Genomic DNA, 15469 nt, shown 5'->3' on the forward strand with positions numbered 1-15469 from the left:
GGATATTTTTAGCAACAGCCTTTCCTACACTTATAAAAAAATAAACTCTTTCAAATGCTAGTAACCCTATAATTTCCCATTTTAGACCAGCTGAACAAGCTGGGTTGCTTATCCAATATTAAGTAGTTACTGGTAAGCTAGCCCTATTCCTAATGATATTCTCTGAAGGTGAGCAATGAATTTATTCTTCATGATCCGTGCAATTGCTTCTTTATCACTGTCAAATAGCCTTGGCCAATTTGTGGGTTTGTGGCAGGAGCACTTTTTTATCAAAAAGAGTTAGATTAACCACTTCCTGCACCTCAGGCTGACTAATTGTGTGATTTAAAATGGTATTTTAGAGGTTCCAAATTTTACTAGTGGTCTCTAGCAAATGCCACATGATGTTTCAGTCCTCACCCGAAACATGAACATGTTGGCTTCACCTAGGTATGTATTAGCAGCCCCACAGATTCACTTGAACCTTACTGAAGAGCAGTACATACTCTCATTTTATGTTTGTTCATACCAGTTTTAAACTGCAAATTTATTAAAAAGAGGGAGGAGATTCAGGCTATTTTGGCAGACACACAGTACTTCTGAGTTCTCAACAACTCCCCTGTCCCCCAGCCTTTCAGAAGGTAGACAGTTTTAACCCATTAAATAATCTAGACCAGTTACTACCTTTCCAGAACTCTGTTCATTAAAGTGATTTTCAATAAATGGCTTTTGGCATTCCAGTAGTGCCAAACAAAAAAATACTACCTGTAAAAATGAACAAATGTGAAAAAGAAAAAAAAGTTTCTAGAAATGTTCAGTCTAACTCCAGTTACCTATTCACTGAAAAAATGACAAGTGTCACCACATCACAGGATCTTTACTCAACAACTCTTCTTTAACCAGAAAAAGAACAAAGGAATAAAATGACAAATGTAATATTAGTGTTGGAATTCTCTGCTTCAGTAGCAATAAGATGAATACACAACTATAGGGCTTGTCAAAGACATATTTGGGTAGTGGCAAACATTTCAGAAAATGGGCTACAATCTCTTGTATCTGCACTTCATTTGACAGACAAGTTCAACATTAAAACAAAACCAAAAAAAGAGAAATCCAAGATGAAAGTAAAAACATGACAAAAAATACCCAAAACTCCAAACACTTTCTGGGAAATTCATTGCTCTCTAAAGAGAACAATCAGCTCCAAGTGCCAATGCCTATTTTGCAGCACGCTTTGACAGATATAGTCTAGCAATAACGTGCTACAGATACTTCCAGAGCTTCACTAGCCCCATGCTTCTCATTCTGTTTTCTTTTGTTTGTTTCAGTGTTTGGCTTTTTGTTTGGTTGGTTGGTGGTGCTGTTTGGTTTTTTTGGTTTTTGTTATTTTGGGGTTTTTTTTTAGTGGTTTGGTGGTTTGTTGTTGGTTTTTTAAACATAAAAGTTAAAGGTTGATTTAGTTCTCCTCTGCAAAACTCTTACTTTCAGAGGTTGTATACTTGGATTTACAGTGGCTAGTTATTGCAAGGAGGAGACAGAGGAGGATGTAATCCTACAAACCTAAGAAAATTGCAAGAATAAATCACGGTGGAAACTTATTCTTTTATTACATTTACTTTTAGAAAAACAGTATATATAGAAGACTGCAAACAAGGGTGAATCAGAAACCAGCAAAAAGGAATCATCCCTTATTCTATTCCTTTTTTATTCCTGCTACAGCTTTTTCTATATTTACTCTAGAAACACAGCAGCGTCAAAATCTATTGATATTCCTGGTTTTCCCTAGCTAACTGTCATTATTACAGAAAGTGAGAAATGGCTGTCAAGCTCAAAAGCAAAACCAAGCACGTTCTAAATCCCCTATAGCCACGCTTGTTCCATATAAGGGTATTGCTACTATTATAGCAGTGAGCACAGTCAATTTTTAAAATAATTATAAATTTTAATAATTAACAATCCCAAAACACCCTTTTTTTTAATTCACAAATTTTGTTCTCCAAACGGCAGCAGTAATCTTTTGTTCCACACAGCACTTATCAGTGCCCAGGTCACAGGAGACCAGGAGGTTGAGATCACACAGCCTGAATTGTTTTAGTGGGAAAACTCATTTTAACAAGACAAAACTCTATACCCACATGGAAAGATCCTCATGGATTCATCAAAATGGAAGGTTGCACTGTGAAAGATGTCTGTGTGCTTCCATCCTAAGCACTCAGAGGATAAAGCACAATCTGTCAGTGTTCAAGACCTTCATCCTCCTTAGCTCCAGAGAGCAACTAGAGAAGAAATATGCACATCTTCTCACAAGAAGCAGACTCAGATACAGTCTGGAATAAGTTCATTAGTTCAGATTCCAATCATAAGGTGAGACTTTAACGGTGGGGCCAATACAAGCCAGAAACTTCCACTCACAATCACAAATTCAGTGCCTCACAGACATGGCTAGAAATAAAACAGACTATTTCACTACTCCCAGATTTCTGGGAAATGTACTTCTAATTCTTTTCTCTGAAAGTAATTTCAAGACATTTAGGGTTGATAATTCTTTGTGTAGCTCAGATTTAGGTCTGGTCAGATATTAAAGTGATCTGAACACACAAACAAGGCTGGACCTTCAGTAATACTATTATTTCACTTCCTTCATGGCTTTTCCAAAATGGACTGGCACCCAAAATGCAGAACACTTCCAAATCTGGTCCTTCTCTGCCCATTATGCTGAAATTAAACTTTTCACCCAACGATCTTAGAAGAATACCCTTTACACTCCACCTTCCCCCATGTTCTTACTCAAGGCAGGAATTCACTGCCTTTGCTGGGAACTGGCTTTTCTAAACATCATGATTTTGACTGAACTGTTGAGTCATCCTGCTATAAGTGTTTTAATGACAATTATAAAGCCTTCTTTCTGATCACTTTAAAGTACATAAAAATTCAGCCTTAAGGCAATGAACAACTGGCAGAAGAGCAGCAGTCCCAAAGAAATGTAGGATTTCCTTGTCTTTCTTTTTTTTGCCAAGGAAACTCAGAGAAGCAGATTTGTGAGAAGTGATGTACTTCATTAAGCCAATGATGCAGCTAGGAGAAGCAGACAAGCTTTCAGACACAGCTCCCTTCAGGTCTAACATAATAATAAAATAAAAGTATTTTCAAAGTATTGCAGAAGTGTGCTTATATCCACTGGTAGCAAATGTGCTTTTGACCTTTACTGCTTCTTATTGAAGCCTTAACATTTTGGTATGGGAATGGACACAAGCCCTGCACAGCACTGGAGCAGAAGGTTTCTCAATTTGAGCTTCTGTTCTAGAAAGAGAATAGACTCCATTCTCAGAGAAAGAGCTGCTTTATTATTCTGTGTTATAATGAAACGTATCTTTAAAAAATTACAAATCTTTGGTCTCTTTCTGGCATATTCACTTTGAAAAAGTGGAAGAGAAGTCAAAGTGATCATTTGAAGGATTTTTCTTCCCCCCAGGTTTCACTGCAGTTTGAGGGGATTTGGAATGCAGAAAATGTCTCTTTGCTTTGTCATTTTGGGTGCACCATTTCAGCAACTATTACTAGTTTGCTTACAGAGACAACAAAGATGCTACTAAATTCTGATTTTCTCAACTCCCTGAGGCTCTGTTATGAAGTATTTAGCAGATGACAACAATCATTTTTGTCACATTTTTACTTCTACATTGTACTGCTAATCCCACATGGTGTTAAAAGGGGTCCTGACATACCAAAAGCTCTGTCTTTTAGGCAAAATATAAATGCTAGACCCTTCTGCTCTCAGGAATTAGAAGCTCCTACACAGCCCTGTTGTTAAGGTTGGCATCCTGGCCAAACTCCAGCCTGAGCACTGTCATTCTTTCTCCTCACTCCTTCCTGAGATTTCCTGCATATGGGTTTGGGCAAACCCAAGCACAATTACAGGCTGGGCAGAGAATGGATTGAGAGCAGCTCTGAGAAGGACTTGGGGTTGTTGGTTGATGAGAAGCTCAACATGAGTTAGCAACATGTGCTTGCACCCTAGAGAGCCAATGGTGTCAAAAGCAGCATGACCAACAGGTCAAGCAAGGTGATTCTCACCCTCTACTTGGCTCTGGTGAGACCCCACCTGGAATAGTGTGTTCAGTTCTGAGATCTCCAACATAAGAAGGACATGGAGCTCTTGCAGCAAGTCCAGAGGTGGGCCATGAAGGTGATCAGAAAGCTGGAGCACCTCTGCTATGAGGACAGACTGAGAAAGTTGGGGCTGTTCAGCCTGGAAAAGAAAAGGCTCCAGGGAGACCTTAGAGCATCTTCCAGTACCTGAAGGGGCTACAGGAAAGCTGGGGAGGGGCTTTTTGCAAGGGTGTAAAAGTGACATGACATGGGGGAGTGGTTTCAAACTGTAAGAAGAGAGATTTAGATTAGACATTAGAAATAAGTTATCTCCTGTGAGAGTGGTGAGACATCGGCTCAGGTTGCCCAAGGAAGCTGTGGATGCCCCATCCCTAGAAGTGTTCAAAGGCAGGTTGGATGGGGCTTGGAGCAACCTGATCTAGTGGGAGGTGTCCCTGCCCATGGTGGAACACTACTCCTGCATATACTGGATATACTCCATTAAAACTCCAGGTGAGACATTTACCTTGTTGCAGTGGATCACCAGAAGCCTCACAGCACAGCCCCGTGAGCCATGAATTAATATATTTAAGCCCGTTTTGTTGCCCTGCTGAGTTCTCTAAAGCCAGGTGCTGAAACTAGTTGTGTGCAGTCCTGGAATACAAGTTCCCACGTAGCAGCAGCCTCAGGTGTGGAAGGTGGCAGCAATGTTAAAACAAACACCAATATACTCATTTAGTTAGCCTGTTAGGCTTAGTACAGAGCTCTGATAAACATATAGCAGTTGTGGAAAGGTCTTTGCATGCACCCTGGTAGCACAGTTGCTTTGATCCAACATCAATGTGTGCTTGCCCAGAGCAAGCTCAGCCAGGCTGGCTGCACTGTGCAAGGAAGAGCTCTCCTCCTTGATGCAGTAACCTGGAATAGTCACTTGAACTAACTCAAAACGACTCTCTTTTGTTGGGCCAGTTGTTAGCCAGATCCATTGACTGAAGCCAGCTCACCCCACAGATACAAAGACATTGGTGCCAGGATGAGGAAAGTGGCAGGAGTAAGGAGGTAGGGACACTACCAGCCCTTGGAGAAGAATCTCAGGCTTCTGCCACTGACCACAGATTGGCAAAGACCTGAAACACAGTCTAGTTGATTGTTCAGTTCACATGGCAAGTCACACTGTAAGTGTAAGTGACTTGTGCTTTTCTGCAAGTTCTTCAGGATTTGCTTTAGCCTTCTCTCAACATCTGCTCAGTAACTAGTCAAAAGAAACAGCTGCCTGATCAGCCCCTGGCACATCTGTAACAGCAGAGAACCTGACTGATCCAGGTTTGCCTCAGTCTTCATTGAGAGAACTGAGAAGCATCCTCTTTACCACAGAACTCTTTTGTTCCTCCTTAAGCATATGAGTTAGCATTTTTGTACAACTGAATTGTACTCTAACTTTATTACCCTGCATCTCAAAGTTATTAAATTCTTTCCATGGAACACTCTAATCTTCCTCTTTATTGACTATGCCACCTAAACATGCACAAATGGCAAACTTTGTCAGCACACTCTTGATTTTTCATAAAGTTCCCTCGTGAAAGAATTAAATCTGATCAGGCCTAAATCCAAGCAAGCTGAATTTCAGATGCAACTTCCCCCACTGTTTTGGATCTCAAGCCTGAGACTAAAACAAAAGCTAAGGCATCAGATCAAAGGTAATCTGTTCAACTAATCTATGCAACGCACTGTTCACCTAAGGCACCAAAATTTAAGGCAGGAAACAGCAAACACTGCTGCTGGAGGGTTTTCCCCTCCTTGATAAATAAGTTAGGCTCCAATAAGTTGATAGAATTTTTCTCATATTTAGGGCATTCATCTAGAGACTGACTGTAGAGATCTGTCTATCAATCGTTCACACTTGGTGCTGCCCTAAACTGATCACCCCTTTAATTAACCATGTTAAACTAGCTCCCTGAAGCTTATGATACTTCTGTCACTTGCCTGTGGGTTTCCTCTGCACTACAAGCCTGAGTGCTTCCATTAGGTTTACAGTGAGAAGAAACCAACAGAGGAAATTATGAACGATATCCCTGGGCTCCATTTGAAAGACTGTGAAAGAAAGGCTTCACAGCAAAAGAGAATTTAATAAAATAGCATTTCTTTTCTTTGATGCCTAGGGAAAATAAAACAGAAAATATGTTTATTCTAGCTGTATTTAAAATGTCTCCTGTAATAGCTAAACAAAAATTACCAAGCAATGGCACACCACCACAGAGGCCATAGTGTGTTCACCAGTTGTATTATTGTTGTTTTCTGACCTGGTGCATCCATGGTTTCATCTTTGAAAATGTGAATATTAACATCACATCCATGGGAAGAAGTTGGAAACAAAGAAAGGTTTACTTGAACTGCAGCCAGATGGGTTATATCCTTATAGAATCTTCTGAAAAGTCTCATCTCTAATTCTTAATAAAGAATGCAGTAGCCACCTTAGAGATCTACAAGATTTTGTCAGGTCAATATTTGTGGCATCACCATTATCTCCTTTAATGAGTACTGTAAATGATGAAGTGTCAAACAATTAACACATTTCTCCTAGTCTTGCACTTAGGATAACACATATTCCCCAAGAGTGGGAAAGAACTTATTTGGCTTCCTTTCAATTTGTGCAACAAGGGTACAAATGTAGCCTCAAGAGCAGCAAGTCTGCTATATCATTACCACTTTCTGCAGTTACACATTTAAAAGTTAGGAAAGCTTCTGCCTGAGTTCACAAAATTAATAATGATGAAGCAAATATGACTATTGGCAAACACGCATTTTGCAAAATGAGTTTGGTATTTTAGCACCTTGAAAAAGCAATGGGGATGATATGAAGATACTCTTTCTCCTTTCCTCTGAACAAAAATCAGAGACCTTGATAGCTCTAGGTGATTTTATACATTTTCCAGTGGTTAATACACTCTTCAGCCATCATCTTTTTTGGCAAAATGTTTTCTTTTTCTTCTTACCACATATGACACAGGATAAACAATATGTGGGTGATTTAGAGCTGAAACAGAGATAAGCAATAACCTCTGTAAATTCACTTGAACGGCTTTACTGCAGCCATGTTCCCATTCTGCATACACAGCTCTGGATAAATCAGGAAGTAATTCAGCTCCCTCTAATAAAGTCTTCTTTTGTGAGATAAACACAACTTGAACCAAATTGCAAGATTCCTGTTTCTCTCACTGAAAAAAGAGCTTGGCCTGCCAGCAAATGCAAACTCAAATGCAATGTGCCAGATCTGAACAGCTGTATGTATCCCACTTCTCCTGAGGCTCCATCACTTGCCACATGCCAGTCACCATAATTAGTGAGATTTAGAAGGAAAACTCACAGTACAGTTAGGAAATGTACAGCATTATACATAAATAAAAGATTACTGCTCCCCAGTGCTCTTGTCTCTTCTAATTCCTGCTTTTTCTCCACACAGACCAATAGCAGTGCTGAATTCTGATGAAGCAAAGAGTTGTTTAACCTCAGGCATTTTTCGAGGCTGAGAGCAATTAATTGGCATTAAAGCAACACGTAACAACACACTTTTCTGTCAGGGAAATGGGCAGCTAAAGAGTTAAGTTTGGCATCATCAACAAACTAACCACAAATTTAAAAACTTGCTTTATTTATGATTCTTCAATATAAAGTAATTGCTGCTCAATTCATCCAAGCATTTAAGTATGGTTTTCACTCTAACCTGCCCATACAGTCAATGGAAGCTGAAGGACAAATAATGTGCCTAACACAAAATAGATGCTTAAATGCTTGCTGAATAAAGTTAGGATGAACTATGGATTGGGTGATACTTCTTGATAGGAGAAGATACAGTAAAAATTTCATCTGTGGCTCTCTTGCCTGCAGAACAGAACAGGAGCAGTTGCATTGTGCCCTCTGGGAGAACTAATGAACCGTAACACAGTTGCTAATTTGTCTTTTGTTTCCTGGAAACACAGACAGACCCAGAAAAGGGAAGTGAAAAAGGGGAGACAGTGGTCCAAAATTTTACCCTTCCTTTTTCCCTAGAGCCTTTAAAAAAACAAAACAAAACACTATTAAATCTGTGCTTCCTTCTGCAGAGAGCAGGGATGGGCACACCTAGCAAAGAATGAAGGATCTTCAATGTTTTTCTGATTTTATTTTGAAAAGATGCATGGTTGATAGAACATAAGAGACACAGCAAGATGGACAGTGTGTCTAGTTTCTTCAAGTTTACAACTGTCAAAATTGTTAAACTATGCTATTTATAGTGAAATTACAATTTGGAACTGGCATGTTGATTCCACACAGTTGGAGCCTGCTTCAGTGCCAGTGAATATACTTTGATTTATTGTTCTTTTATTCAGGTCAAGAACCATAACCTCAGAAACAGTCAATTTATTGGTCTTAGTGCTCTAGACAAGAGGTGAATGTGGTCTTCAGAATTAAAACTGTTTATGATATAAAGGAAAGAACAATCTTCAAAGTACTGAAACAAGTTTTCTCTAATTAGCTATAACCAAATCTGACTGCAACTCACTGAAACAGACAACAGTGTAGGAAAATAGAATTGCTCAACACATTTGAGGGAAATGAAATCTGGAAATTGGGAATAAGCTTGAGTGTGAAAAAACAAAACTAAACTCAAAGAAGAACTTTGAAGAAAAATGAAAAGCTGAGAGATTATTAATTTTAAGCAAAAATATTTCCTTAGATAAATGGGGACTTGCAGAATTTTCAGATGGTGCCTGTGAAAGCATCCTGAATATCTTGAAATTAAAAGAGAAAACAATAAGCTTCTGACAAGTTAATTTCTCTCATCTTTACAACCTCAGTTCAAATGTTATTTGTGCATTCTCTATGCTTTGATCAATAATGTACCAGTACCTGAAGTACAAGTATCATCATCTGTATTCAAAGAAAAAAAACAAAAACAAAACACAACCACCCAGTAGAGTTGAAGGTACTAAGCAGTCCACTGGAGAACAGAAATGGTTCTCTAAAAGACCTGTCTCAAAATGACAGCAAGGAAGTTGGCACTTACACAAGCAAAATTAAGAACACAAGCATCTATTACTCCCAACAAAACTAAGACAGTTCATTCAGGCCTTCCTGATGAGCTGGGTAATAACAGGAGGCATTTACTGCAGTGTGCTGAGTAAAAGAATTGTCTTGATTAGTGCTGCTGGGAGAGAATGAAAAGAAACTCGGGCCTGGTGTCAACCTGACAATTCACTAACAATTCCTCTCAGAATGATGGTGGCTAAGTTTGAAAAGCCTAATGTTATGACGGGTATCAAGGAGAAGCGTATAAAAACCCACAATCTTCAAACAAAATCCATGACAATATAATAAACCTTTAAACCTGGCACCATTCTTTTAAAGTGAAAACAATTAAGCATCAAATTTAAGCAAAGTAACCAAGGGGAATGACAGAAATGAACCATTTTTATTTCCAGATTAAGTAATGTTAAAAGAAGAAAAACACAAACCACAAAGAATAAAAAGGATTGGTTCTGCATTGCTAAACCAAAAGGGACAAAAACCAGTGTTGGCATAACATTTTTCATTAACTATAGCAAAAGCAAAATGTACATATCAGTGTTACACATCCTTTTCTTGCCTAAGGCTCTGATTAAGTTCCCCAAACTTCCTTTGCTCTACAGCTCTTAATGCACCACCACATATTTTTCTGCTATCATTGAACATGTCAGAGAAATCTCTCTGCAGCACACGAAATCTAGGTTAAGAATCACAGTGACAAAGAATGCTTTTTTTTTCTTACTTGGGATATTAAAATGATGATGGTGAGGGATGGTTTCTAGTCACCTACATATGTGAAATAACCATCTCAGTTTTGTTACAGCATCAGCCACAAGCACTCCAGTGACTCAAAGTAATTATTATTTGATTGATAATGGCCCCTGGAGAATTTCTCTTGCGTAAGAAACTATCCTGATATGACTCTGACATAAGTGGCACGGTCTCCTCCCATATAAATTCCTTTTAATTTCTGGTGTACACCATGTGTGCTTAAGGGAACACAGCAGAGGAAAATGTGGTCTGTGGGATTTTACAGAAACACATAAGAATAGTTCCTTAATTTTTCATTTCATTGCATCTCCAAACTGTAAAATACCTCCTTGATGGAATTCCCTTTCCTTTACAAAAGGCCATTACAGAATCCGTAACAACTGCTGTATTGTAACATCAGTCTTTCCAAAGACAGGAAAATACTACTGACAAAGACATCCAGACTGTAAGGGACTGAACAGTTACTGGTACTCGTATCTGGATAACAACATACATACACTCACGTACCTCCAATTTCTCCTTGATTAGTTCTAAAAAACAATTCTCCCTCCACTTTGTTCAGGGTCTGGGCAGAAGGGGAATGTGCATAATAGCATGTATTATAGTGTGCACATAAATAATATAGTGCATATGGATAATACAGGTGTAATAAGTGAGCAAAAATTGTTAATAAACTTCCTTCTGCAAGTATGATTTCCACTGTGCTATGCACAGTTAGAATTGTGTCTACCTTAGATCTCTCCAACCTCATGAATTTTTGGAAAATGGGATAATATTTCAATATCAATAAAACTAGACCAGCTGTTAAACTCATAGAGGAAATATCTTTGGCCACTAGCAAGTGAAATTTTCCCTCCAGCATGAAGGAATTTTTATCAGTTTCAGACTGATTTTATGTGCATTTGACTCACACACACACTCCCTTCACAGAGACACACTCTCCCTAACAGAGGAGCAAACTGCATCTAAAGCTGTCTGATCCTCCTCCACAGGACATTACAGAACAGCTGCAAAATTGGGATTTCTCATGTCCACATACAGATGGCCATGTTAGAGGGAAGAGCACGTGCATTTCTTCCACCCTACACTGTGTATTCTGGGGGGTTGCCTGCAGTACTCTGACAGCTGCAGCTCTGCCATCACAGAGATGGGAATTCAGTGAATTATTCATCCCTAAAGGTTAAACTGATGAAAAAAAATGGAGGTGATTGGCATTTCTCTACCAAACCAAAGGTGAGAAAATGAAAAAAAAAAAAAAAAAAGACAAACCTCAACTACTGAATACTCAAACCTGCTAGCTGCACTTCACTGACATTTCTGAAAGCACCTCAGTAAGTCAACCATATGTAAAGCAGGTGAGAAAATTTAGTTTTATTTCAGGCTTTTGTGGCCAAATTTGTTCTGAAGACATTGGATTTACATGGGTATGGAGATCAATATAAAAATACTGAGCCATACACTTCATTTCATATTTCAAACTTGGACTGATTTCTTCAGGGACCATTAAAATCTCATTTATGAGCAGAGCTCAGCATGAAGCAAGTGTACAATTTGTATACACAATCAAAATTAGTGTCACTAAGAATGTGTTTTAGGATAGAGCCCCACAGATGTGTGGTCTTGTCACACCTACTAGAAAAAAAAATTGCTTGTTCCAGTGATGCTCCTACAGTGAGCTCCCCCTGCAGAATCAAAAGATCAAGTATGACTGCATTTGTGGCAAGCAAGAAGGAGCACAGATAGCTCACCAACATGTAGGAGTGTCCCACTGAATTTTATACTATTAAATATATCATCCTCAAAATAATAGCCTGAGGTCTAGGCCACCTAATTAGTATTTGAATGTGGGCCTGAGCAATTCACATATAGTCCAAGTTAGTGTGTGGTCAGAATAACACATGGTCCAACAAAACTCTTTTGACATCAGGCCAGAATTCAAGAATTAAATATTTGCATTCCATTACTGATGTCAGGTCCCCACGATACCTCTGAAGGCTGCAAAGCATTACATTGTTCTCTTTCTCTACACCTCTGCATTGCCAAAATCTGCCTGGAAACAGAATACAGGGAACTAATGTGACAGGGAAAGCCAGCATTTCAGAAAAACTCAGAAGTCAAAAATATAAATAATAGCACTTTTCAGGAGGTCAATGTCAGGAGGCCTTTAACAATCTTCTGAATACTAAGGGTTTAGGCTGGCAAAGATTAAGTAAAAACAAAATACCAGAACTTTTTTGCTGTGCCATAGATCACAATTGTTGTTAACATACTGCATGGGATTCAATTCCAGTTTCACATTTCCACTGACAGTCTCCATAAAATCAGTGAAAATTTAGTTACTGGATTTATCATGTCAGTCTTGCAAGTGTGGAGAAACTTTTAGACAATGTCTAGAAAAAGGTCATTTAATATTGCCAGTAAATCATCTCATGCAGAAGCTGGTAAGTAAAACAGTTTCTCCTGTCTAATTCTAATGCACTAAATTACATGTGAGATCTTTCCTTGGCAGGGAAGCTGAAGGAAACAGGGGGTTGTTTTCTGTCTTCCTTGCTGTGTTTCCTTCCTTTAGCAATTTCTTTATTCTGTGTGGGCCCAGAAACACCAAAAATTACTCAGCTCTCTTAGATGACAAAAGTTCAGCTCTTTATCTCCTTGAGCAAGAAATTAGAAGCCAGTTTTGCTTTTTTTTTTTTTCCTTTCAACATCACTTACAGGATTATCTGACTTGAAATATACTTCACAAAAATATTTTCAGTCATCTTCTGCCAGTAGAAATAGATTATTAGTAATGATAAGAATTTTGTGACAACATGTTTGCAGTTGAAAACTGCTGAGAAAAGCAAGGAACCCAGGAGTGTAGTCTATCATAAAACATTCCATGACATTAGCACCGTGTGAGGGTGGAAACAGCAAATATAATCTTCAGCAAACATCCTCACTTGTAATGTCTGGAAACCAGATGCAAATGTATTCCTGAAAGTTGAATTTGATGTGGAATAGGCATGGAGCAAGCCTACTGGGATGGTGAGAAGAATGGGGAGTCTGAGCCTGATCTGTTTAGCTTTCCAGAATGAAAGCTGAAAACTGTTACAATTGCTATCCATAAAAATACCCAGAGAACACATATTCTAGCTGAAAAATAACGTACACTTATTCCTCTATCAATGTTAAGTGGCCAAGATTAAATTGCAGCTGAAAAGTCACATGACTGATTACTGCCTAAATCTCTCTCCTTCCATTAACAATCAGAAAAAAGGTTTGACTTGCACGAGGAGGGAACTTGATCAATCTGTGTCATGCCTTGTACAATCCAGAAGTCTGGATTCAATAGCTTTAGAGTTATTTCAATAATACAATATGATTTCAATTAATTCAAGTTATTTCAATTAATTCAATAACTTTAGAGTTCAATAACTTTAGATTCAATAACTTCATCTTTTATGTGACTTTGTGACGGCACCTTCTATCTGGCCTAAGACACGTCTGCTTGTGCAGGTCTGACATCATGCCAGACTGACCATTTCATGCTCTTTATTTCAGAACAATGTTTATTTTCAAAGCATATACTCTTTTCTTCTTACTGAGTTAACTTAAGACACTATGGGGACAAACAGTTGTGTAGGGATGAGGTCAGGAAGGCCAAGGCAGAGCTGAAGCTGAAATAGGCAAGAAAAGACAAGGAGAATCCTGGGAACTACCAACCTGTCAGCCTCACTTCTGTGCCTGGAAAGATCATGGAACAGATCCTCCTAGAAGACATGCTAACGCACATGGAGGAGAGGGAGGTGATTCAGGACAGCCAGCACAGCTTTGCTTTACTAGGGGCAGATCCTGCCTGACCAACCTAGGGGCATTAGTGGACAAGGGAAGACCTATGTATGTCATCTATCTGGACTTCTGCAAGGCCTTTGACACAGTCCCCCACAACATTATTCTCTCTAGGTTGAAGAGATAAGGGTTCAATGTGTGGACTGTTCAGTGGATAAGGAGTTGGCTGGATGGTCACATCCAGAGGGTAGTGGTCAATGGTTTGATGTCCAGATGGGAAATGGTGACAAGTGGTGTCCCTCAGTGGTCCATACTAGGGCCAGCATTGTTTAGTATCTTCATTAATCATATTGACAATGGCATTGAGAGCACCCTCAGCAAGTTTGCTGATGACACCAAGCTGGGTGGTGTGTGGTTGATAGGCCAGAGGGAAGAATGCCATCCAGACAAGCTGGAGAAGTGGGCCCAGGTGAACCTCATGAGGTTCAACAAGGCCATATGAAGGTCCTGCCCCCTAGGCAACCAGCGATGTGAACACAGACTGGGGGAAGATCTGCTAGAGTGCAACACTGTGGTAAAAGACCTGGGGGTACTAGTGGATCAAAAGCTGGACATGAGCCACCAATGTGCAATTGCAGCCCAGAAGGCCAACAGCATCCGGGGCTGCAATCAAAAGAAGTGTGGCCAGTAGATTGAGAGAGGTGATTCTGCCCCTCTGCTCTGCCCTGGTCAGACCTCACCTGGAGTACTGCATCTGGCTGTGGAGCCCACAGCACAAAAAGGATGGAGACATGTTAGAACATGTCCAGAGGAGGCCAATAAGAATGATCAGAGGGCTGGAGCAACTCTCTTACGAAGACAGGCTGAGGGAGTTGGAGTTCTTCAGCATGAAGAAGACTCCAGGAGGACCTTACAGCAACCTTCCAATACCTGAAAGGAGCCAATAAGAAGGCTGGGGAAGACCTGTTCATTAGGGCATGTAACAACAGGACAGGGGGTAATGGTTTTAAGGTAGAAAAGGGTAGATTTAGGTTGGACATTAGGAAAAAGTTCTTTAGTATGAGGGTGCTGGATAGCCAGAAAAGGTAGCCTAGAGAATTGGTGGAGGCCCCATCTCTAAAGACATTCAAGGTCAGGCTTGATGAGCAATCTGTCCTAGTGTGAGATGTCCCTGCTTATTGTAGGGGGGTTGGACTAAATGACCTTTAGAGGTCCCTTTCAACCCAAGACATTCTATGATTCTGTGAATATTAGAGGGAACAAATTACATTAAATTCCACCTGAGGCTGGAAATCCAAAACTTCCGGAAGAAAAATGCCCTTTCCGGGCCTACGCCTTGCAAAATTTCCATTTTTTTTTTCCCCCTGAATTTCCAGGTGTCTCCTTTCCATCTCAATTCTCTTTCAACTAGCTCTAACATCACAATCATAGACAGTCCGTGTGTCTACACCACATTGGCAGATATTATATTCTCAATATTTAATTACAGCTATTAAAAGCCATCACAGGTGTCCTGGTTTGAGCCAGGATGAAGACAATTTTTCTTTTTTACTGATTTTTTTTTTTCCTTCAGTAAGCTTTCTTTCAACTAGCAACAGTGTGCTCTGCTAGGCTGATAAGACACTGGAATGTTTTTCTAACTACTGAGGCTTCAAGGCTGCACCTGCACTCTGCCGGCTCAGACACTATGGGGAGATCTGTGACCCCCCCGTAGGAGGCTGAGTTAGACAGACAGCAAAATTGGCCAAAGATATTCCATTCCATATATCTACGTAAGCTCAGAGGAAGGTCAGAGATCACAGAAGACAACTTCCTTCCT

The 15469-nt window shown here is 39.6% G+C and overlaps 1 protein-coding gene across 1 annotated transcript in view; it reads left to right on the plus strand.

Moving 5' to 3' along the window:
- The first annotated feature begins 406 nt into the window (after positions 1 to 406).
- LOC104388397 (inner centromere protein-like) overlaps positions 407 to 15469 on the plus strand; it is a 20456-nt gene continuing 5393 nt past the window's right edge. The window contains 1 exon segment of the mRNA XM_009997259.1: positions 407 to 429. Coding sequence (XP_009995561.1) covers positions 407 to 429 — 23 coding nt within the window.

The sequence above is a fragment of the Chaetura pelagica genome, unplaced genomic scaffold, assembly GCF_000747805.2.
Source record: "Chaetura pelagica isolate M959 unplaced genomic scaffold, ChaPel_1.0 scaffold344, whole genome shotgun sequence".
Classification (NCBI taxonomy): Eukaryota; Metazoa; Chordata; class Aves; order Apodiformes; family Apodidae; genus Chaetura; species Chaetura pelagica.